Source organism: Phoenix dactylifera, chromosome 1 (genome assembly GCF_009389715.1).
Source record: "Phoenix dactylifera cultivar Barhee BC4 chromosome 1, palm_55x_up_171113_PBpolish2nd_filt_p, whole genome shotgun sequence".
Lineage (NCBI taxonomy): Eukaryota > Viridiplantae > Streptophyta > Magnoliopsida > Arecales > Arecaceae > Phoenix > Phoenix dactylifera.
Window position 1 is genome coordinate 3,774,821 of NC_052392.1, and position 22,990 is coordinate 3,797,810.

The 22,990-nt window shown below is 39.1% G+C and overlaps 3 protein-coding genes across 3 annotated transcripts; all 3 read right to left on the reverse strand.

The window, feature by feature from the left end:
- Nucleotides 1–1,049: 1,049 nt before the first annotated feature.
- On the reverse strand, nucleotides 1,050–7,382 carry LOC103708512 (probable prefoldin subunit 3). The gene is made up of 6 exons (XM_008793472.3): nucleotides 7,095–7,382; nucleotides 4,659–4,716; nucleotides 4,196–4,267; nucleotides 1,711–1,830; nucleotides 1,500–1,601; nucleotides 1,050–1,345 (listed from the first exon to the last, which is right to left on the reverse strand). The coding sequence occupies exons 1-6, from the start codon at nucleotides 7,235–7,237 to the stop codon at nucleotides 1,274–1,276; spliced, it is 567 nt and encodes a 188-aa protein (XP_008791694.2). The 5' UTR covers nucleotides 7,238–7,382; the 3' UTR covers nucleotides 1,050–1,273.
- A 1,963-nt stretch (nucleotides 7,383–9,345) lies between these two features.
- Nucleotides 9,346–10,087, reverse strand: LOC103708530 (transcription factor UPBEAT1). The gene has a single exon (XM_008793489.2). It carries the CDS (start codon nucleotides 9,968–9,970, stop codon nucleotides 9,542–9,544), a length of 429 nt encoding a protein of 142 aa, XP_008791711.1. The 5' UTR covers nucleotides 9,971–10,087; the 3' UTR covers nucleotides 9,346–9,541.
- Nucleotides 10,088–17,470: 7,383 nt separating this feature from the next.
- On the reverse strand, nucleotides 17,471–18,711 carry LOC103708514 (transcription factor bHLH148-like). Its single transcript, XM_039124241.1, has 2 exons — nucleotides 18,607–18,711; nucleotides 17,471–18,353 (listed from the first exon to the last, which is right to left on the reverse strand). The coding sequence occupies exon 2, from the start codon at nucleotides 18,329–18,331 to the stop codon at nucleotides 17,747–17,749; it is 585 nt and encodes a 194-aa protein (XP_038980169.1). The 5' UTR covers nucleotides 18,332–18,353; nucleotides 18,607–18,711; the 3' UTR covers nucleotides 17,471–17,746.
- Between the last annotated feature and the right edge of the window lie 4,279 nt (nucleotides 18,712–22,990).

The following is a 22,990-nucleotide window of genomic DNA, read 5'->3' on the forward strand; positions in this document are numbered from 1 at the left end:
CACGGCCTGGGTGCACAGGGTTGTCGCCCTTAGCGATCCCCGCCGCCTGCTTCCAAAGGAGGAGGAGGAAGATGCAATAGAAGCGTACGTACCTGCTTGCCGATCCATTGGGCGCATGGGCAGAGTTGGCCGCGACCCCCTCAACCTTCCACCACCACCTTCCGCAACCAGTCTGGGATACCATAGATAACGCACAACTGGGACGCCTCTAGGAAGTCTCATACACAGCCCCGAGACCACCTTCCACTGCCTCGTTCACCGCAAAATCCTCGCCGAGCAGTCGCGGCCCACCTCAACTAGCCGTTACCTCTTAGAGCACCACCGGGAAGTTAGCCGTTGAACTTGTCACACAATTGCCGGAGTTTCTCACACCAGCCGTTACCACCTCCTATTCGCATGGCTTTTGTGCAACTATTGCACTCCAATTTTTCCTTTCCAAAAACTAAAATTTGTGACATTTGTAGCAAAAATGAAAACGACAGTGCAAGAGAATATTTTTTTATAGAACTATATGGACAACAATGCATATGCTCTAGGACAATGTGCTGAAGTCAAGTTAAGGGTTGGAAGATGCACTAGATGGCCTCTATATACTTGGACTTGGAAATGAAAATTGCTGGCTGTAGGAACACCAAATTATTAGTTAGAATACCATGATAGAACCCTTGAAAAGTAGAAGTGTTCCAAGCAAAATGCCCACAGATAACACAGTCATATAATTGGAAATACTAGAACTAACAAAAGGAAAGAGCACGCCTTGTAATGGAGGAAAAATTAACATCTCATATCATACCAATCATCTGCCATGGCTAGATAAAGTCATGGTCTCAAACCGTGCAAGGGTAGTTGAGCCCAAATAAATACTAAGCTAGCCTTAATCCCAAACTAGTTGGGGTCAATTAAGCCTGAACAAGCACAATGATGCTTGCTATTATCCTTCATTGGTAAAGTTAGGGTCCACAGGATGAATGTGCCCTCCATCCTTGGAGCTCAGATGGCATTACATGTTGTGTTTCTCATATTTCTTTCTGATAGCAAACATTGACTGTAATCTGATGAAAGCATGCAGGAGATTCTTAAAACTTCGAATTGTGTATATCTCAGATTGACATAGACAATCAGCAGAAATTTTTTTAAGATGCAATTTCCTCACAACAACATAACCAAAACTAACAAAAAGAACCCGAATCCAAAACTGTGACAGGAAAGAAATGACCAACTAGATAACATAATCAATCAAGAGCCACTTCAATAACAAGGAGCTACTAGAAAATCAAGTTTCCTTTGCAGCTTGTCTACTCTTTCTCTGATGAACATCCCAGTTATACACTCGAGCGACGGTAACCTGCATAAACATAATTTCATATCATCACAAAATAATATGTAGAAATTGGTAAACAAAAATCAATGACATTTGTTTCTGCATAGATTCACTAGGGAGACAAGGAAGAAACATGAATTTATGAAAGAAAGAAGAAATATAATTGAACAGGTGCTACCTGAGTAATGGTCACTTGATCCCTCAAGAACTGCAAATCAGCAACAAGGACTTCTAAACTGGCTTTAGCATTTTCTAAGTTCTTTTGTAGAAGGGCCTTGGCCTTAAAGAAAACATAAGGGTCAGCACCAAACTAGGTTCTTTAATTCTAGATCTAAAAAGTCATAAAAATGCATGTGAATGGAACCATATACAAGATCCTTTGAACCAACCTCTTCACAAGAATACTCTAGCATGACATTTGCTCCCAACCAAAGGCACACTGAATCAGTATCCTCTATTCTTGCTCGTGAATAAATGCCCTCAGATACCTCAAAATCAGTAATCAATGCCTGCATAGAGCATTTAGGAGACCAATTGTATGAGATTAAGCTTCAAGTAATATATGAGTGATGAAAGGGTCATGAAATGAATACTTTGTCAACATATTGACGAGATTCTCATGTATCAAATAATCATGAGAAGTGACAGGAAATTGGTTAAATATAAGCAGCATTGTGTTTATGTTTCTTCATTTTTTTTTGCTACAACAGATAACTCACACAATTCTAGTGTGAATACCTTCAAAAAAGTCAAAAAGTAATAAGTCACGGAGCGCTCTAGGCAGCTCCGTCACACTAGTCTAGAGAACTCCCCAGAGTAATTTGCCACAAATGAAGCCATGTCTCTTTTTACTACATCAAGACAATCATGAGAACCAGGACACAATTATCATTTAATATTAAAAATATCTGGTCTTAAGGCTATGAATTAATATCAAGCCCATGACATTCCCAAGTTGGATAATAGAACTTAACAGATAATCATTAGAGGAAAGTGTCAATAATTATGGATGGCTCACTTCAAGAAAAGTATCTCGGTTGGCTCTTCAAATAATAAATCTTTCTTTATGGAGGTTCATCGGGAGAGAAAGGATTTCTATTTACTTTGTGTAGCACACCCTTATCATAAAACACTCGTACGGACTGAAAGAACGAATTCCTCTCAGCCAACTCAAGAGCAGGCGGGTAGTGCGACCTTAGTGACCTAGATTCCTTCAAATATTTCGTACATTAATAAGCATGAAATGTCACACAGCTTTCCAATCACAGGATTCAGGGTGATGAAATTCTATTGTTCTCTTGATTCAGCCACTGGCAAATAGTCAAATATAGTGGAGAATTAGCCATTTACGGATAAGGAGTCAAGTTAATGATGCATTGAAGTCAAGGGTGATGCGGTTCAACATGAGAAGATATCCTGTAACATCTTGCACCAACAGTTTCAACCTTCCTATACATCATGGTACATCAGGTAGTGAAAATGCCACTTTAGGAACTGGTACTTTATGCCATCATTGAAGCTTCTTTGACCTCTATGTTCGTATCTTAAAAAAAGAAATAGTTTTTTTAACAAAAAAAGAAACTTAACATTAAGTTCAAAGAATAATATGATATGGTTACATTGCCTTTTGGTTTTTTAGCTTGGGATCATCACATTTGGTATGAGGATTGGGCCATGATCTAAAGCTTCATTTGAAAGAAAATGTTATCCTCCTACCAAGTTTCATGAACTAAAGTTTCATTTGGCATAACGATTGATCCAAAGTTACATGGACAAGTTTTAAATGGTAACTGAAGTTTGTATTTGGACATTTATATGCATCTGTTCATGATAAAGCAGTAAATAATGGAAAGTGTGCTAAATAAAATGTTTTGCTGCAATAGTTTGCTCTTCCAAGCATAAGGTATTTTCATTAAGTTCCACATAAATCATGTTTGCTAGCTTTTTTTTTCATTTATATCTTTTAATAACTCAATTCTTCAGGTCTAGACAGTTTCAGATTAAATCAGCCAATGTGAAATGACATGGCAGAAACATTTCATACCACAACTGGCCAATATGTACTTGGAGAACTGTACCTACAATGAACCTCCATGGATCACAAATTTAAAGATTCAGCAGATGTAAAACAAACTATAAAACAATCAACTGACATTTCAGGAGGATAAAATAAACAATAGGGTGCAGTGAGAGGTACGCTAGAATGCTCATATGACATGAAGTAAACATCCTACAAGTATCTTTGCCATCTCGGTACCGGACCCCATACCGGCAACATCCTGGTACAGTGTCGGTACGTCCTATATGGCGGTTGGTTTGCCGTACCAATACTCAATCTGGCCCCCATATTGCGTACTGGTTTGGTACCGGTATGGTACATCCGGTATGCACCGGTACCGATCAGTACAGCATACCACGATCTGTCTCACAAATTATAAACAGAAAAGAGCAATATCATGTCAAACAAAGATACAAACAGTCTGGACAGGCTTCCATAGAACATTCAACAATTGCAGGCAATGTATTGGCTTTTGTGTAAAATCACAACAACAACCCAAGTTGACAAAAGTATAAACCTATTACAAAATTAAGTCTATAAATGGATGTCAAATAAACAAGGATTCCTCTTGAAATGGATGCCATGATGGCATTTCACATAACATTGATGTTTTTGACAAACTTTTGAAATCAGATTATAAGAGAAGAGATTATTTCATTATGTGCAAATCAAATGCATCCTCATCCCAAAAAAAATAATATCAGCCAGAAACAGGCTTGATGATATAACAATTAAATTTTCTGGAATGCTTCCATCTCAACAACAGAATTCTAACATAAATATGGAAGAAAAAATTCAAAATTTCTGAAACGAACCTCACCAGTACCCTTCTTAGCTTGTAGAGTGGCGACAATATCTAAACACTTCTCAATATCAGGGATTTTAGCCTGTAGTAATAAAGGAAAGAAATCACTTCCAATTGTTGCACAGAAGTTTTCATCAAAATAAATCATCAATAAAGATGTCATGATGGGATTAAGTCACTTATTCCTGGCAAAGCCTCAACTCAGCTGGCTCTCAGTGACACCAAGAATAACAGAATTTTTTTTTATTTTGAAGAAAGTATTATCTGATGACCATCACAAATCATATATCTATATAATGGATTAACTTAAAGGTAAGTGCTGTCAATCTAAAAGATTAAGGGGAACCCTGAATTGAGCTTGCAAACATAAGATAAGTCACAAATGTTCCCACAGGTAAGCACAGTATAAGTTGATTCAAAGCATTCACATCAACAATTTTCATGTAGAAAGAAGCCAAAGAAGAGAAAAGCACCTGAAGATCCCTTTGCTGTGCTAGAAGTTTCATTTCCACAATCTTGTACTGCTGAAGCCTGGAGGGGGGGAAAAGGTTGTGAAAAAGCCAATCTAACGACATAATAAGGACATATCAGAGTATTGATTTATTCTTCATAATAAACCATGCATTGATCAAAGAAAGAAACAAGAAAAACATGAAAAGAATTATACTTTATTCAGAGAAATATTATTATAAATTTATAGCCTATCCTTTAAAATCTTGAGAGTTGATACTATAGTTAACTGAAGTTGTAATTACACATCGTTTAAAAAAGATTATGAAACTATGAAAGAAGCATGATTCTACCCCATAAGCATGCATTACCATTTACAGCTTTGCTTTGGAACTGTGGAAGACAAGATATATCTGAAACACAACTAAAATGTTATGTTTGGTATTAGGCAATGCTTTTTCTGCAGTATCTCAGATAAAAGATAGAAGTGTCATCTAAAAAGTCATAGCGGAAGAAAAAAAAAAAAAAAACCAGATAGCAGAAAATCGGTTGAATACTCCAGAGGACAACTGAGATAACTTACTTCAAGCAGCATTTGCCACTTTTATCCATAATAATTTACTGCCAATTAAAAATGAAAGGAGAGGGGTTCCTCTGTGAAGATACCTGATCTAGAAAAAAAAATAAGCAAAAAAAAAAGATTATAGCGTTTTCTTTTTATCAGTAACTGTTTATGCCCATGCAGTTCTGAAATGTAGTGTAATATTGTTTTTGTTTTTCAGCACATCAACCATCTTAGGTGATACAGCAAAAGAAGGTTCCTATAAGTCAAACCAGGTTTCATGAACATAGAGGTATCTTTTATTAGGACATGGCACCAAAAAACCTTTGAATGTATGCACTAAAGACATTTCTTTTGGTGCACACTACAATTATAAACTCTATGAACAGTGATAATGAGGATCTTGCTTGCATTTAGCAAGCTTTTCAATCTTAGAGCTTTCACCCTTTCCATACATCATCCAAGTCCAACATGAAACAGCAGAAATTTGTAAGGAATAGTGTCCTTGCAGATTAAGGTTTGATATTTTAAGATGTCAGCAATTGTTGTAGTCAGCCCCCACTAGCCCCACTTCAATTGCTAATGTCCAACACTCTCCTAGGAATGCAACACCAACAATCAAAGTGCACCACATAGGTGTTCCATTGCAAGAAGGTATGAGATGTGGAAACCAAAACAAGCACAACAATGCAACACAGCAATTTACATGGTTCACCCACAAAGGACTATGTCCATAGGCAAGCCGGCAAGTGTGAATCCATTATCAAGATGAAGAGATTACATCAAGAGAGGTTTAACACTCCTTCTCTACAAGTAATGGTGAAACCTGCCCTCAACATCTTCTCACACCCATGCAAGAACAAGCACTGCTTCACAATACTCGCCCATAACCCCGAAAAATACAATGAAGGAATCCCAAGAACCTTGAGAGAAACCCTAAAAATTACCCCAGTTCCCAGCCAGTGGGAATTGGACTTGTCCATGTCCCACATGGGTTTTTCTTTCCCATAAATATGAAAATTTTATTCCTATGGGAAAGCTACTCTCCCATCTCTCTCCTTTAAAAAACTCCTACCAAACATAAGGCATTTCTCCATTTTCCCGTTCACCCCACTTTCCTCCCTCCTCTTCCTGTGAACCGCATGAGTCCTGAAAGTAATCCCTTCTAAAAGAGAGGAGAAAAACCTTGTAGAGAAACCCACACCCAAGTGTTTAAGACAACCCCTCTCCTTAGCTATCCAAAACTCTCCATACACTAAAGTTTGAAATCCGCATCACCAAGATTGCCCTTACAACAAATAATACGTACCAAACTTTAGCATATGAAGTGTATGTGGTGATTTCATATCGCCAAAATTTAAAGCAACACAAAATTTAAGTAAATAATGAGAGAGAAATCAGTGTTCCAAAACCCACCATTCAATCCCATATCAACAAACTTCCTCCATCATTTTCTTTTCCTTTGAGGATCTTGCTGCATCCTTTTACGGTAAGCCTAATTGAATATCATGCAGAAATAATGAAACTTGATAAAAACAACTTGCACGTCTCAGCATTCCATTTATCATTAGTGGAAATTAAAGCATTTACCTTATTGAGAAGAAATTTCCACCAAACACTGTCATACGAAAATAAACTTCTGAAATCCAGAATAACCAAGGAGAAACATAACAAGAACCACTCAAAGATTTAAGACAGATCAAAGAAAAGCAACAGAAGCTAGTTATCCAATCAGCTTAATAAGAAAGGAAAAACAGAGATTCTTAGAGAAATCCAAGACCAAGAACTTGTAAAACCTAGATCGAAAGATGTAAACCAACTTGATTCTTTAATGATTGAAGAGAAATCGATAGAGCAGATCGATCGGGGGAAGGATGAGGATTAGGAAAAGACGGACCTTTCTTGGAGGAAGGCGAGGGAGGAGTTGACATCGAGGCCGGATTGCTTGAGATAGGTCTCCACGTCATCCACGAAGGAAGCGGCCGGGATGCCCCTCCGCTCCGCGACGCCGGGGGAGGAGGAAGAAGTAGAAGCCGCCATTAACGAGGAGAAGAGGGGACAAGAGAGAGACGAACAAGTAATCGAGATGACTCGCCCAGTTCCTCTTAGGCCTCTCTCTCCCTCTCTCTCGGGTCTCGAGGGTTTCTTTCCCGAGAACTGGAAGCAGGGGACCGTGTGAGTCCGCTACGCGATAAAGAATTTTGTGGAAGCTTTTTGTGATCAAGATCGGAAAATCTGGATCATTCGATCGGCGGTACCATGGTAATTAATTTGACATAGAGTCGGCGAAACGAATGGTAATACGCCGAGTTGATGTTAGACGAAAACAGCAGACTGTGAATCTAGGCCGTTCAATATGCGGTACAAATGGTTGGGCTTGAACGAAGTGCACTAGAGGCAATCACTCATGGCTGAGGTAGTTCCACGCATGCCTCATCTGAGTGGAGGCTTGTTCAGTTTTCATAAAGGAGCCCATCCTCGAGTTTTTTCAACATCAACTTCAATGAGTACATGTTAGATGGTGGCAAAAGGAGATATGCTGAAGTGCTGACTTCGTTATCAGAGATCTGAACTCCAGAGTAGTTATTGCTAGTGGGTACCAGATCTTCGACATCTCGATCTCGAAGGCTAAACTGAGAGTGACATGGGTCAGTTTGTGCTATGCTCGGCACATGGTGCGAGTTGGAGCAGTTATGTTTGAGGGTGATTCGGCTACAGTGATCGTTGGATCTAAAAAGGCACCAATGGTGTGGATGGCACCATGTTGTGGGTTAGAGCAGTTATACTTGAAGGTAATTTGGCTACAATGATCGTTGGATCCAGGAAGGCACCGACGGTGTGGGTGGCACCGTATTGCGGGTTAGAGCAGTTATGCTTGAGGGTGATTCAGCTACAGTGATCGTTGGATCGGAAGGCACTGATGGTGTGGATGGGTGCCACCCCTTGCTTCGAGATATTCGGGCCATGGTTAGTGGCAGTGTGACGTTCTAGGCCAAGCACGTTTACAGAGAGGCTAATAAGGCCGCGGACTGAGTGACCTTCTGTGTAGCCAATCACTCCGTGGGGGCCCTGTGGGTTGGAAAAAGAAACTGCTTAGAGTACTCCATAATTTACTATTTTTTGATTTTTTTTGGATATGTGTATTCGTACTAAAATCATTTAAATCATTAATTTTAGAAAAAAAATGCCGTACAAATTTGTGCAAAGTCGCCTAATTTACATATTTATTTGCTTTAGATTAGCCGGCATCGCATGGATACTTCAGCAGTGAGTTTTTTTCCTTTTCTCAGAAGGTTTGATTTTTGCATGAAATATCTATTTTAGTTATTGATTTTGCAAGAATTTTTTTTTTTATTTTTGCAAAGTAATACATCCCCTTTGTTCTGGATCTTTGTTCTGGATTGAGCAATAGTGCCCAGTTGCAGTATTACCCAGTTGCAATTAGCCCAATTACCTTGTGGGCCCACCCAACAAACGATCAACTGAGGAGGCCCAAATTGCTCACCACATCCCCCCGTCAGAGATTTTAAAGCATTTTCACAGATGGTGTTAGGGAGACCGACTCCATTGAGTTAATGAAGCATACAAAAAGAGTGGAAATGAATATAAGTGAGTCTTATAAGTGAGGCTTAATTTTGCTTATGAAACCTGATTTAAGTGTATGAGAGTGCTGAATGACCTAGCCCAAGTTGATGTAGTAGTAGTCTTTGCCAAGTCTGCGAATGGGTAGAGTTGAATCTAATCATCAAAATAACATATTCCAAACGATTATATCATTGCTATCTATCAGATCCAATTCTCTCAGGTCCATACCTTACCATGTTAAGATCTAGGAATACATATTTTTTTATTTCCAATGGTTGGCCTTAAGGTTGATACCTTGGTACATTTTTACCCAGTAACATTTATTTCATTGTGACTTGCACCCCTTTGCTCCCATACAAGCTCCAATTGGCGTCTCCTGTCGTTGGAACATATATAGAGTGATAATTGCTGATCTTTTTTTCTTTGTATATAGAGTTTATCAATGATCTGATTCTAAGACAGCTGCAGAGAGAGAGAGAGAGGGAGAGAGAGAGAGAGATCAAAGCTGACATTGCAATCCATGTAATATGAAATACATGGACTGTCTACATATTAACAAAATATTAATGAAACATTTCCAGCTTGATATGAATGAAATGCAATATTACACATCTCTTTAGATACCACCTTACAAATTGGAACCGCAAAACCTACAGTAACAATGTCATGGAGACAAGAAAAATTATATATATATATATATATATATATGAAGAATAGAGTAGCAATTCTTGTCTGGGCTTCTGTAATTTCAAAAGAGGATTAGACGCCAGAATCCTCTGGTGACAGCACAGTAACCATGATCTGCATCACCTTCACTTGCATTTGTAGGCACATGATGTAGTCTGCTGCCTCACGAAGGAGCCCTTCAAGCCCCATGGACTCCGACGTCTCACCATTCGGCAGGAGACGTTGGAGCTTCCTGATCTTCCTCTCGATGCAGCTCGCGGGCTTTCTAGAACCTTCTAGAAGGACCCGTTTCTTCTTCCATATCATCTGCCTTCTCGCCCATGCAACGGTGCCGCCACCAATCCTCTCAGTCCTTGCCATCCTCTTCCTTCTTCTTAGTGCATGGCGCTGCATGGCTTTCATCAAGAGCGATCCAGTTTGCAACCGGTTTGCTCCAACCCACCTCGCGGTCATGCCATTGGAGTTGAGAGCTAAAAGGAGGGAATGCAGAGAGGCTACCATGGGTACAAGGTTTTGAATAAGACTTTGTTTTCCTTTTCCAGAACCTTGGTTGCTAGGTGAGAGACAACAATGGCGTCAGAGAGAGAGATTTGGCTTTGGGAAGGGGAGAAGACCCTTGTATATATATATATATATATATATATTGAGAACAAGGAGAAGTGACCCAAAAACACCATATGTGCATGGGACTGATCATAGCCATAGGGAAGGAGGGAGGAAGGTGGCATGAAAAGGGCTCACTTGTAGCAAAAGTCATGTTCTCCTAGCTCAATGCACATGCACCCACATGGTTCCTTCTTGCTTTCCACTCCTACCCCCTCTCCTAATCCTAGACTCTTCTCTTTCCCTTTCATTTTTCTCTTTTCTCCTCATTACAACACCCTGGATTATTCCTTCTCCCTTTCACATTCAGTGTATTGTGATGTGGACCTGGGTCTTCATACCACCACCATTCCAGCTCAAATAGAAGTGGCAAGAGGGTCCACTTTAGCAAGGTGGAACAAGGAGGGATGGCATGGTGGTTAGACAACTGGGCTTGTGTTTCCCCACAGGGAGCTCATTATAGCCTCCACTTAAAAGATATCTTATGCTTAGGCTTGCATGCTTGTCAATGCATGTAGCGACAAGGGAGTAGGAATACCATAACCTTCTTAGAATTGGGATAAGGATGGTAGGATTATGAGAAGGCACTCGTTTTAAGGGGAAGGATTACATTACAATGCGTGTCTGCCGGAGAGAGCTAGCATTGCATGCTTTGTAGACACGCAACTTCTGTCTTTGAATTGTTTAATGGGAAGAATGGAGGAGATCTAGCTATTGGAGTGATGGATTCACATGTGTTGTTTGACCTCATTTCGATCAGAGACTTAATAAATGCATGATTAAGCAAGCATCTTTGACAATTAACATTGGTTAGGTGGATAAACGCAAGGATATTTGATAATTTCCTTCCCACAAGATGCAGTGATTTACATGAAAAACAGTACTTGGTATCCATGTTCATACCAATATAAAGAATCTAATGATCAAAAGGTTTAACAATGCTTCTTAGCCACCATGTGCACTTGGTCCATGTTGCATGTGAAGGATAAGTGCCTTGGATCTATTCTATGGTTGTAACAAAAAGTGACACGCCAAGTTACATCAGATAGGCTCAATCATGACATCAACTGCACTATGTGGCAAAGCACAGTACCTCGCTATTAGGTCACATGACCTAAGACTAAGTTGGCATCCTAATGATATATACTAGTTAGTAATTCTTAATTCCACGGCTAGTACCTTTAGAGCTGCCTTATTTCATCCCGCGAAGTTCTTTTGTTGGGTTTGTTGCAAGCAATGGATATCCTTAGACTTTGTGGGAAGAAGCATTTTTATTTTAAAAAATAGAGTAAATTACAAAAACTACCTTGAGATTAGAAGTAAATTACACTTACACTCAATAATATAAAAAACCTATACTTACCCTCCTGAGGTTTATTTTTATCCAATACTTCAATCCATAACTTAACAGAATATTAATCAAATCGTTAACTTTTAATGAGACCCAAATGCCACGACAGAAAAATTTTTAAAAATAACAAAAATAACCTTTTAAAAATCTTCATGAGGTTTATGTTTATCACACTCATATCCAATATTTATAAAAACCTATACTTACACCCACTTAAATTGATAATGCTTGAAAAACCATTTATTTATTGTAAAAAGTCAAAACCTCTATAAGAAAATAGGCTCTTCTTTTACTTTTCCGACTCTCAGAACTCTTCGAAGTATTACATTTCAAGAGTCTTCTTCTCTCCGAGATTAAGCGGCTAGGAGTTCATTTCTGCTTCACCACTCCACCACGAGTGTCCTTTCTCGACGAACAACCAACAACAAGCTCTCTTTTCAACCGACATCCGACGACGAGTATCTATTTGTCCAATATTGTAGACATGATTCTCTAACATTGTCGCTATGAATGAGAATTTCTATATCTATATATGGAGTTATAATAGCTCTAACAACCTATCATCAAAAGGATCCAACTAAATATGTGCATGAGAACTCTTCTTTTTGGAGGTTGCATCAGTTGCAGTTCTATAGTCTTGCTTGGACCATAAATAGGCTAGCTCAAGCGACAAACTCTAGATGATAGTTTCCTGCAACAAAAAATTTTAAAGGCATCCACCTGCTTGAGAGATCTAGATTGTTTTTCTCTTGGCATATGGCTCTTTTCTGATAATTCATCAAGAGCAAACTCAGACCCATGGTGCCTTATGGTTGTGCTCCTCCTTGGGTGGATGTTATATCACTTAAGGTAAGAGTTTGGTCATTTTTTAAATTTTTTCTGATGCGGCATTTAGTCCCATTTAAGTTAATGGTTTGGCTAATATTCTGTTAAGTTATGGATTAAAGTGTTGGATAAAAACAAACCTCAGAAAGATAAGTGTAGATTTTTCAAACTATTGGATGTAAATATAATTTACTCCTAATCTTATGAGGCTTTTTGTAATTTACTCATCATGTAGGGACAATTTTAATTTTTCATATAAGATAAATGGATTACTACTGTCGTTAATTTAACTGAGTGTAAATGTAGATTTTACAAATTAGTGGATATAAGTGTGTTAAACGTAAACCTCAAGAGGGTTTTTGTAATTTGCTCAAAAAATTATAAAGACACCTCTTCAAATTTGTATCGATTATACTTAGACACTAAAAGTTTAAAAAGTTTTAATTGGCCATCAAAACTTTATTTTTATTGCAATGTATCCCAGCTATCTATATGGATCCTCACACCACTAATGGAGTAAAAACAAAAACAAAATACCCTTGATTTAGAGAGGCCGGATGGTGGCTTTCAGGTGATTTCAAAGCGCACCATCCCTGAAATTCATCTACTCGCATAGATCTTGAAGCGCTTCATCCTCTATCATTCATCTGCCTACACATATCTCAAAACCCTCTATTCTCCATCATCAGCCACTTGCACGAATCTCAAAGCACTCTACCCTTCACTATTCATCCGCTTGCACGGATCTTAGAGCACTCCATTTTTGTCATCTATTTGCGCACAGATCTCAAAGTGCTCCATCCTCGTTTATTTACTTGTACATATCTCAAAATATTTCGTCTTCTGTTATTCGTCCGCTCATACAGATCTCAAAGTATTCTGTCCCTTGTCATTCATCTGCCTATACATATCTCAAATCGTTCCATCCTCTATCATCCATCCATCTACACAAATCTCAAAGCTCTTCATCTTATGTCATTTATCCACCTACACAAATCTTAAAGCTCTCCCTTTCAGCTCACGCCAAAACCAGAGTCCCTTGCTAAGTTAGTGCAAAGGGTATTTTTGAAATTTTACAAATGTTTAGTTATTAAGTGACCTCACATGATAACATTTTGTAATGAAAGTAGACGGCTTAACCATATTGCAATAAATTTGAAAGTTTGGTGGCTAATTGCCAATCGACATTTTTTAAACTTTTGAGTTCTAAATATAAATAGCCCAAACTTAAAGAAGTATCTCTATAATTTTTCTTTTTATTTATTAAGATACGGAATACTCTCCCGCACATTTCTCCTACCAATGTTATTTTCCCAATATTCATATGCTCCCATCTAAACAAGGCAAAAAATTTCAACTATTTTAAAAACCAGTACTCTGATAATAAACAAAAGAACAAGGTCATTCTTATGAAAATCATACGGCAAGACAAAAAGAGGATAATGTCTAGAGAAGTGTCTTAAATGATCATTGATACATAATGGATTCAAACTCCACATCACCTAATCACGAAGATGGTAGCTATCAAATAAGACGTATGACATGCAATGCCCTGTTTGATTGCCATCTATCTCCGTGATCAGATGATATGGTAGCCATCCAACATTGTACTGGCAAAATTTGCACCATATAGGATCCGAAAACGGCTCTTTCTTTTGCCATAAGAACAGTGACTTTTCAACATCTCATGGAAAATCATGACATCAGCTCAAAAGCCTAGATATAAACTACAAGAAACCTTATGGGATATCAGTGGTTGAAAAAAATCAACAAGACACAAGTATTTGAATCATAAGGCAAATAGTTGATCTCAAATATAAGGCAGATAATTCTCTTTAGGAGATGCCATGATGAATGATGGATTTAGTTATTCCAAAGCTATGTTACCAAAACCAAGCAACCAAACAAAAAGTCACTCAAGAGAAACATCAATGATGAGCACTATCACTAGTAGACACAGAAAATTCTGCCGCAAGGAGCAGTCAGCCACTAAATTATTGGCACTTTGGCTTTCTTCTTATGGGTATGAATGCTGTCTCATATTGGCCTATTCCTTCCCTCAGCAAGCCAAAGCATAATCATTTGTTTTGAGAGAGATCCAACCCTAATTTCTATCACTAACAACAGCATTTTCAACCTCTTCAGCACTAAAGATGGACCATGCATCCCTATTTATCAGGAAAAGGTGACAGCTTCCACTGATGTACACATTGATTTCTTTCAGAAAAGCTATTTGGAATTTTGGTGCAAGAAGACTGATGGCCTTAGCTGCTGGATATTAACCATCCAGGAGAGCCCCTTACAACTACAAGGCTCAATCAATTCCCTAGAAGAGTAAAAATGCACTTCCTTAGACATGTGCCTTACTTGAACAAATTGGGTAAAATTGGACTAGTGGATTATGCTTTAGTTACTCTTGTATTCCACTTCAGGTTGGCTCAGCTTCTCAGGGGGTGACCAAGAAATGGTGCCTAACTCTGCGAAAATGTCCACCGTGTTCAATTGCATTACATAACATTGCCGACTTTAAGCGGGCCATGCCCTAGAGTCCGTTGATTTCGATCGATAGTAACACGTGGTTGGCTCTAGGTTGATCATGTACATCACAACATGAAATTTTGTATTTTTTTGCATGGTTGGCTATGTGAAATCATGGTTTTCTCATTGTTGTCGACGCGATATGAGTGGCATGTGCAGAACCTCACAATTGAGCATGAACTTCCTTAAGGCCTTGTCACTTCATAACTAAATGTTCCAGTTAAGTGTATTGAAATGCTACCATAGTTCATTCAAAGTCATGATGATTGGATGCCTGATTTATTAATTGGAAACCTTAATTTCCTCAAAAGTTTATTCCTCTGAAAACCTAATTTCCTCTTGGTGGTTGCAAACATGTTTTGATTATGAGTCTAGATCCTCTCCAGTTTGGGTGAGGCTAGAGATCCACTCTCCTTATCACTGCTAGTGTTTTATCCAAGTTCTACATAGAACCCAATCAATCATGACCGTCAAAGAAGGCACAGATAATGATGATTGAATGATCAGACCTCTCCATTTCAATTCCAAACTGGAGAGAAACCCAACTATTTGACTAATCTCACAAAATTCCAACTAGCCAATGATATAACTGACAGCATGATCGATAATTAATAAGCCTTCTTATGATTTGATGGTAAAATTTGACAAGAAAAATATAGAAGTATTTTCATCTTAGGAAGGTGACATCTTTTTTGTCCTAAGGATTAGATCTTTAATTGGATGCACGAAATAATGAAAATTGTTAGTAGAAATTGTTAGTAGATCTTAAATAAATTCACTTTACATGGGATGCTGATGAACATGCCATAGACTTGGTTGATATCTACTACAATGAATGCATGTCAAAGGCTGGTTAAAGAAGCAAAAGGCTTCGATATTGGATTTATACCTAGCCAGTTTTAGAAAAGTGCTACAAATTAGAAAATAATTTTGGAGATTAATAGCTATAATGTCTAGATAGATTAGAAAGAATCGACATCAAGATCAGTCAGACATCGTATCCAATTAAGAGGCATATTGTAGAGACTATTCTTTATTCTTCCAATTATTTTTCAGATTTGCACCAAACCAAAATACTAGCATATTATGGAGAATATCCTTTATTTATCATTTGTAAAACTCTAATGTTAACACTTTTGTGGTCAGGTTCAAGAAGTCCCCCAAAATATCTAGCCATGGTAATGGGTATCAAATTTTTATTTATTTATTTTTGAATTCAAGAGTTTTTTATTGTTGCTTCTTCGATCTATTTTACTACTTTATTATTTGGTAGATCCTTTTTCTTACAGAGAAAAATCACAGTGACCACTAGGAGCAAACAATTAGATCTTATGCATGCAACTTATCATCTAATTTTATATGAAGACTATTTATTAAAAGACTTTTTTAAGTAAACTTGAAAAAAACAAAACTCTCACCTCTTGGAAGAAACATCACATACTAGCTCAACACATTTGATACCTTTGTTGAGTTTTGGCTTGAACATAGGATCAGGTCTCTCTCTCTCTCTCTCTGTAGTTGGTCTCCATTTTATTTTGAAGCTATTGCTGGTCCAATTTGGTATCCTTTGCCACTACGCTCTTACCATATGGAAGGATCTAATTCAAAGAATATGTGGTGCCCTATCATTTATTAATCGTGCACATCCATCCACGTGTAAAATCCAGCGGATCTAACGGCGGATGTCGGAGGCGCACCGGACAGGGTATCTCCCACCACGTCGGGTCTCAGCTGGGAGAATATTTAATCGTCAAATCGAGCAAGATCACACGTGGCTTGTCTCACCACCCCACTCATGTGCTGGTCCACCACCTACATGAGTATACCGACATCCTGTGTCCCATCAGGCCCTTCCACATCAGGCCATCGGACGGCCAGGAAATCCCAACAACAGGGCCTTCGTGTAGTTGTCTCGTCCAAAAGCTCACTTCCTCAAAACAAGGACAGAGAGATTTAATGATGATGTGTGAATTTCTTAGCCTTGTATAAATATCCAAAATCTTCGATATAAAACTAAACACATGCCCGCATGAACTTCCACATGATGATTGGTAAAAATATACATGCAACGCCTGGCTCCATAAGATATGATCGGAATGTAGCTATATGTTCCTCGAGTCCGAAATCGCCTATATCAAATCAAGAAGGAGAAGGGGATGGAGAGATTAGTTAGCCAGTGGGATGGTGTAATCTATATGTATATGGTTGTAGCTGTGTCATGATCTCAATCCAATTGGACCACATTCCTTCATATGAGATGAAGTTAATTAGTTATATTTTACTATAAGAAAAAAAAACATCTTATAGTCAGTTTTTTTTTTTGCCTTTTGTAATTCCTTTGTAAAACTTCCATCCTCTATGTCTGTAGAAAATGTTGACAACAATTAATCAGCCTAAGGAACAACATAATTAGAGACAACATATGGGGAAGAGTAGGCAACCAAAGAGAGTGGCCTCAGCCTGGTTTTGCTTCATAAAATCGGCAACTTCTCAGAAAATCCTGTAGTAGAGCAGCAGGCATAAAAGCACTGAACACGGCAATCTTTCCTGTTTAGCTGTGGAAACAATGAACAAAAGCAAATAAAAGTAGCTACCGAAATAAAGAAACTTATTAGACTCGAATTCAGATGGAGAAAATTAAACTTTAGACCCCAGAAAAATATAAGTAGATAAAATAGCATCCATGATCCAAGTAAGACTGCCGTATTGAATTTTTTTAGTCTCCGGGAAAATATATATATGCACGAAGGTATCGAATTACATTCGTCCTGAGTCTGTCTTAACTCAGGCCGCTCCCGGGCCGCGAGAAATCAAACCAAAGTGAGAAGTTAGGAGGGAAAAGAAAAAAAGAAAGAAAAACGCAATATACAATAAAATACAACGGAAGGAAAAAGATTAAACTAAGATAATTATGAAAAATAATAAAACGAAATAGGGAGAGCGCTCCGTACGCCGGCCGATCAGCTTGGGTGGTCGCCGACGAGCCGAGCCGATCGACCGGAACCGGAGAGCATCTCGGCTAGCTCGCTCATGGCTCGGACTTGCATCTGGAGAGCCGCGATATAATCCGAAGTCTCTTCTAGAAGCGTCGGAAACGACGCCTTCCGGCATCCCGGTACCAGTCGCCCCAGAACCCTCACCCTCCGCCGGATATCCGGCGCCGACGATCTCCTCCTCTCCGGCATCGCCAGCGCCGCAACCTTTCTCGGCCGGCTGGAGGCAGCGGCGACCCCTGGACGCCGGCGGGACTTGAGGCGGAGCGAGCGGCTGCCGGAGAGGATCGCGCGGCTCCACCGCGTCCGGCCCCTCGCCGCGGCCGCCGTCGCGCGGTCCGCCGCCTCCCGGACGGCCCGAGTCCGCAGCGGCGAGGCCGGCGACGTTCGGCGGAGGCGCCGGAGCGCTTCAAGGAGCTTGGACGAGTAGATCCGGCGCTCGGCGTCGGTCCGCCACCGTCGGGGCGGCGAGGGCGTGCCCTCGCTGCCGCTGCTCCCCCGCTTCCGCTTCCTCCCTCGTTCCTCCTTGACCTCGTGATTCCGGATCGGCATCGGATCCGAAGCCTGAAATCTCCTGCAAGAATCCAGAAAAACAAGCAGAATCCCTGAGAAAAACATCGACAATATATCCCAAGATCGAGAGCCAGAGATATAAATCGGATCAGCGAGGATTCAAAGCTTTCAGAGATCTCCGATTAGAAATCGCAAGCAAAGAGGTATCGATCTGATCAATCTCCCCCCAAGTGCTCCATTTTTTTAATGATTCACCAAAAGAAAGATTCGGATTAAAAGAAAGTAAAAGATAACAGAAAACTTGATCGTAATACCTCCCTGATTTCTTCGATCGACGAAAACGAAGAAATGGGTTTGAATAAAGAGAGGGTGGTATTAAACCCTCTCTCTCTCTCTCTCTCTCTCTCTCTCTCTCTCTCTCTCTTTCAAGGATGTTGCTTCCTTCCCCTTCCCCTCGGATTTATATATACCTCTTCACGTGCGTCGTCACAGGCCGCTTAGTTTTTTTTTTGTTTATTATTAGTTATTTTCTTGATCAACCTAGCTTGGAGTCATGTTATTGTGCTGCTGCTCTTTGAGCGTAGCTAGGTATGTTTTAGTTGGATCACTTGTGGGGAGACCACAAAGTGGTGAAAGAATCAATTGGTGTTCCACCCCCTGCTTGATTCAATCTCGACGCCTTCGATGACAAACAGCGTATCTTGAATCGGACTTAAGTCGTTGTAAAAATGTAAAAAAAAATTTGCCGAGGTAGATCGATTTTAACGGCATGTCTCGAACCGGACTAAGTCATTGTAAAAATGTGAAATTTTTTTGCCAAGGTGGATCGATCTTTCCTATGTATTTGTCATAACTAGGTATCAAATTTTTAGTCTCTTGCACTGTAGATGTATAGGAAGTGATTATTTGCAAAACAATGCATTGAGAGGAGGCCACATGGGTTGCACTTCAATTAGGTGACAATGCCTGTCTTCAGCTCTATCCATTAGCAACCTTGTTGGAATCCATGAGCACCAAGGGGCTCCTCAAAAGTCATCATTTTGGACTCCAAAGTTGACCGGTTCAACTTGCATCTTCCTCGAGTTGATATTTATTGTTACCAAGTCAACTTTAACTCCAAAATTTCACAAAAAACATGATTGGATGGTTAAATATCTCATATACAAATAATTTTGATATTTCATCAAGGTAGAAATTAGAAATCGACAAGCATCCCTTAAAGCAAACACCCTCTTGCGCTTGGTCTTATTGCACATACATGGTCTTTATGCATTCAACTAAGCATGTAGAGGTAAATGAAGATAAAATCTTTTATTTGTTTGCTTGTAAATAAGAACAGCAACTATATATATTTGAATTATTAAAGAAGTATTGCTTATGGGTCCACTAATCACTGTCCTTGTTATGATTTATATCCATCAGAGTGATACTGCTAAAGCGCAGTAGTGTGGTAGATCTCAAATGTTGTAAAAGGATTCTCAAATGTCATTTGACCAACAAACTGATGGTCAGCTTACAGCAGTTCAAACACTGAAAAGATCACCTTCTATGATTGGATTTGACTTGCACCTGGTTATAGATATGCAAACATATAGTAAATAAAAACGACCTGCACATGGTATGAAATATGCGTCATCTTCTTTCGAATTCTTGGCCATTGCAATTGAATGTGCAGTCCATATCAAGAAAGAGCTGTTTTCAGATTCAGACACAATGTTTGTGGATCTGTGTAACATCTAGCAGCTTTCAAGTGATATAGACATACAAACATTGGGACCAAAACTTTCGTCAAGTTCTTGTTTCTAGGGTTTTGATGGTATCGATCTGTCCCCCATCGAGATATTTCGAAGAGCTACAAATTCTAAAATGACTTAATGCCCCTCATTTCATCCCCAAGATTTTAATGCGCATTCATTTCTCTTCCACCTGGCTTTGATGCACTTATCACTTTCAGCTCATCTGGATTCTTGCAGCAAGGTGCGTGTCCATCATGGCAATCTTGGATGCAAAATGACAACCTAGATTGACAAGAAACAAGAGGAGCCATAAGTATCAACTTTATGCCTTGGATGCACTGTAGCATTCAAGAATCTCATGCATGGACATCCATTTACCATTTTAATGGATATGTCAAAACTTGTAATCATGCAACCTCTACACACAAATCATCCTTATCCAAGTGGAGGCCTGCCCATAAATGGAGGAAACTATACTGCAATAGCAATAACATGTTCTAGCATGTGACATGCCTTGATGCAGCTAAGGACATGGAAGCCATGGGAGGTGCAGACTGATGGCTTCAGGTTATGTGGTCAGAATTAAACTCCTCTGTTCAGTGTCATGACTCATGATGCTTCCTTGCTTGTGCTTACACAATGGAATCGAACCCATCTCCAAGGCCTCACTAATATTTGAGATGGGTTCCCCCATTGCACACTAAATAAGCTATGTTAATATCTCTACTATCTTAAATTATAAGTTTCATCTCTCAAGTTAGTCATCTGTGGGTCTTATCATAAATACATTCTTTTTACCATATAGCTGTCTCGACACAATCAAATTGAACTCGAGATCACGTAGCCACTAGCGAAACATGAATAGAATAGTGAAGCCTTTCAATATATTGTATAAACATAGCAGAAATCATGATTTAAGTCCATCAATGTTTGAATTAGGTTAAATAGACAAACACTATAATAGGGTGACTGAGAGGCAAACTAGCTCTGTAGTTAGGGAACAGGATGCTCTATAAAAAAGTACACCGTACTCAATTATGTCTCCTCGACTATGTTCTATATGAAGGTAGATACTAAGACCAAGACATGTGGCCAGATGCATGAATGCAACTAGCCGTACATATACTGTACAAACACATGGTATCAACACAACATTATGGAACGGCTTTCTCTTTTTAAATTTTTTTCTTACCTTCAGAGATCAAAGCCACAATCAGATGCTGATTTCAGTGAAACTCTTGCGTCATGTTACTTAGGCTAATTTCAGGGTTTCCTGGCAACTTTTCATGGACTGGTAGCATAGCTATTAGCTAATGACAATTAATTACAATCGGCGGTCGCTTAACATGCCATGCAAACAAAATGAAGACCGTATGAAGGATAGATTTATTGGTGGCATAGCTAATGATAAATAAATTAAACTAGCCCTTGCTTCGAATAGAAAGTTTCTACAGGCATTGCATTTTAGTTACTTATATATATATATACACACCAAAGTCATATAGAATCTGAGCAATTCCAATAACTCGGTTACAAATCCTGCCCTAACTCATTTTTCAGCTGGTTTTTCTCTTATCCTAGTTTTCGAAAACATCGCAGCCAAAGCGAAACACCAAGAATAAGCTACTCAAGTTGATTGACTTTAGATTAGCCGATAAGCCTGTCTTCTTCTTCTTCTGCTCCATCCATGTACAAGCTTGTTCGAGTTTGCTAGCATTGGTGGGATCTAGAGGTCAGTTTGGTTTCGAATCTAAAGGTCGACTTAGCTTGATAAATCTCTGGCTCTCCTTTCATGATTGAAGTTTGTAGTTGTGGAGATCTACTTGAACCAAACAAAACAAGTATGGGTGACCAAAATCCAGCAGGCCATGAAAAAGATGGTAACCACAAATACAGCCAAAGTAGCAGGAAATTGCCAATCATGCATATATACATTGGTACAAACCTGCTAATAATTTGATTACACCTTTGCTCTCATTCCATGTGAAATTTTGCACGGTCCACATCAAGAAAGGGCTCTTTGTGCAACAAAACACTGAGCACACGGATCCATGCAAACAGAGCAGCGCTCGACCAATAAATGCAGACACAAGAAGAATGGGATGGAACATTTTCCCGGGATCTCCGGATGCATTAGCATCAGCTGTCCCCCAATCATATATTTTCTTTTTTAAAAAAAATGAGAATTATAAAACAACTAAAATACCATCTTATTTAAAATCATCATCTTTATCATAGATGTGGCAAAAACTAATCTTACTGAAGTTCGAAATCGGACCCAACCTTATATATTTTGGACTGGGTTTGGGACGAGAGTTTTTAAGTTAGGGTTGGTAGGATGATCGGAGCTTTAAACTACTTTACATCGGGTCGAATTATGATTTTGGATGACAATTTTTTGGATGACTTTCTTGGTGCTAATTGTTTAGATCATTGTTGATAGATTGGGTTAGGCTTATTTGAAATTGAGTCCCATAAAATATATTAGATTAGACTCAAGAGGATGGCCTGAAATGATCTATTGATCGGTACAGGTCAAGAGATATTGATTCGATATTAGATCGGGTCGGGTAAAGATTTTGTACGTTGTTGTCATTAAGATTTTAGTATGAATTCACCTCCATTCGCTAACTCCGGCTGGGGACCCTATGGTTATGGAAACATTTCTACAGAAGTGAACGTATAGCTGGCATTATGGTAGTTGTGTCAGTTGCGAATGGGAATAATGCTACAAGGAGCTTGATATTACTTGAGAATTTTATCTTGCGATATAAGGTCGGTGACACTAATAGAAATTGATGCAGTACCAAGGGAAGGGTTGGCTTGATTCTTGAGTTAATTTCTAGTCCAATACTTGTGGACCTACACAACTTTTTGTGTGAATATAACTGGCAATACAAACCTACAAAAGGGATATGCCCTTGTCATTACTTTATTGGTCATCATGAATGATATGCTGTCA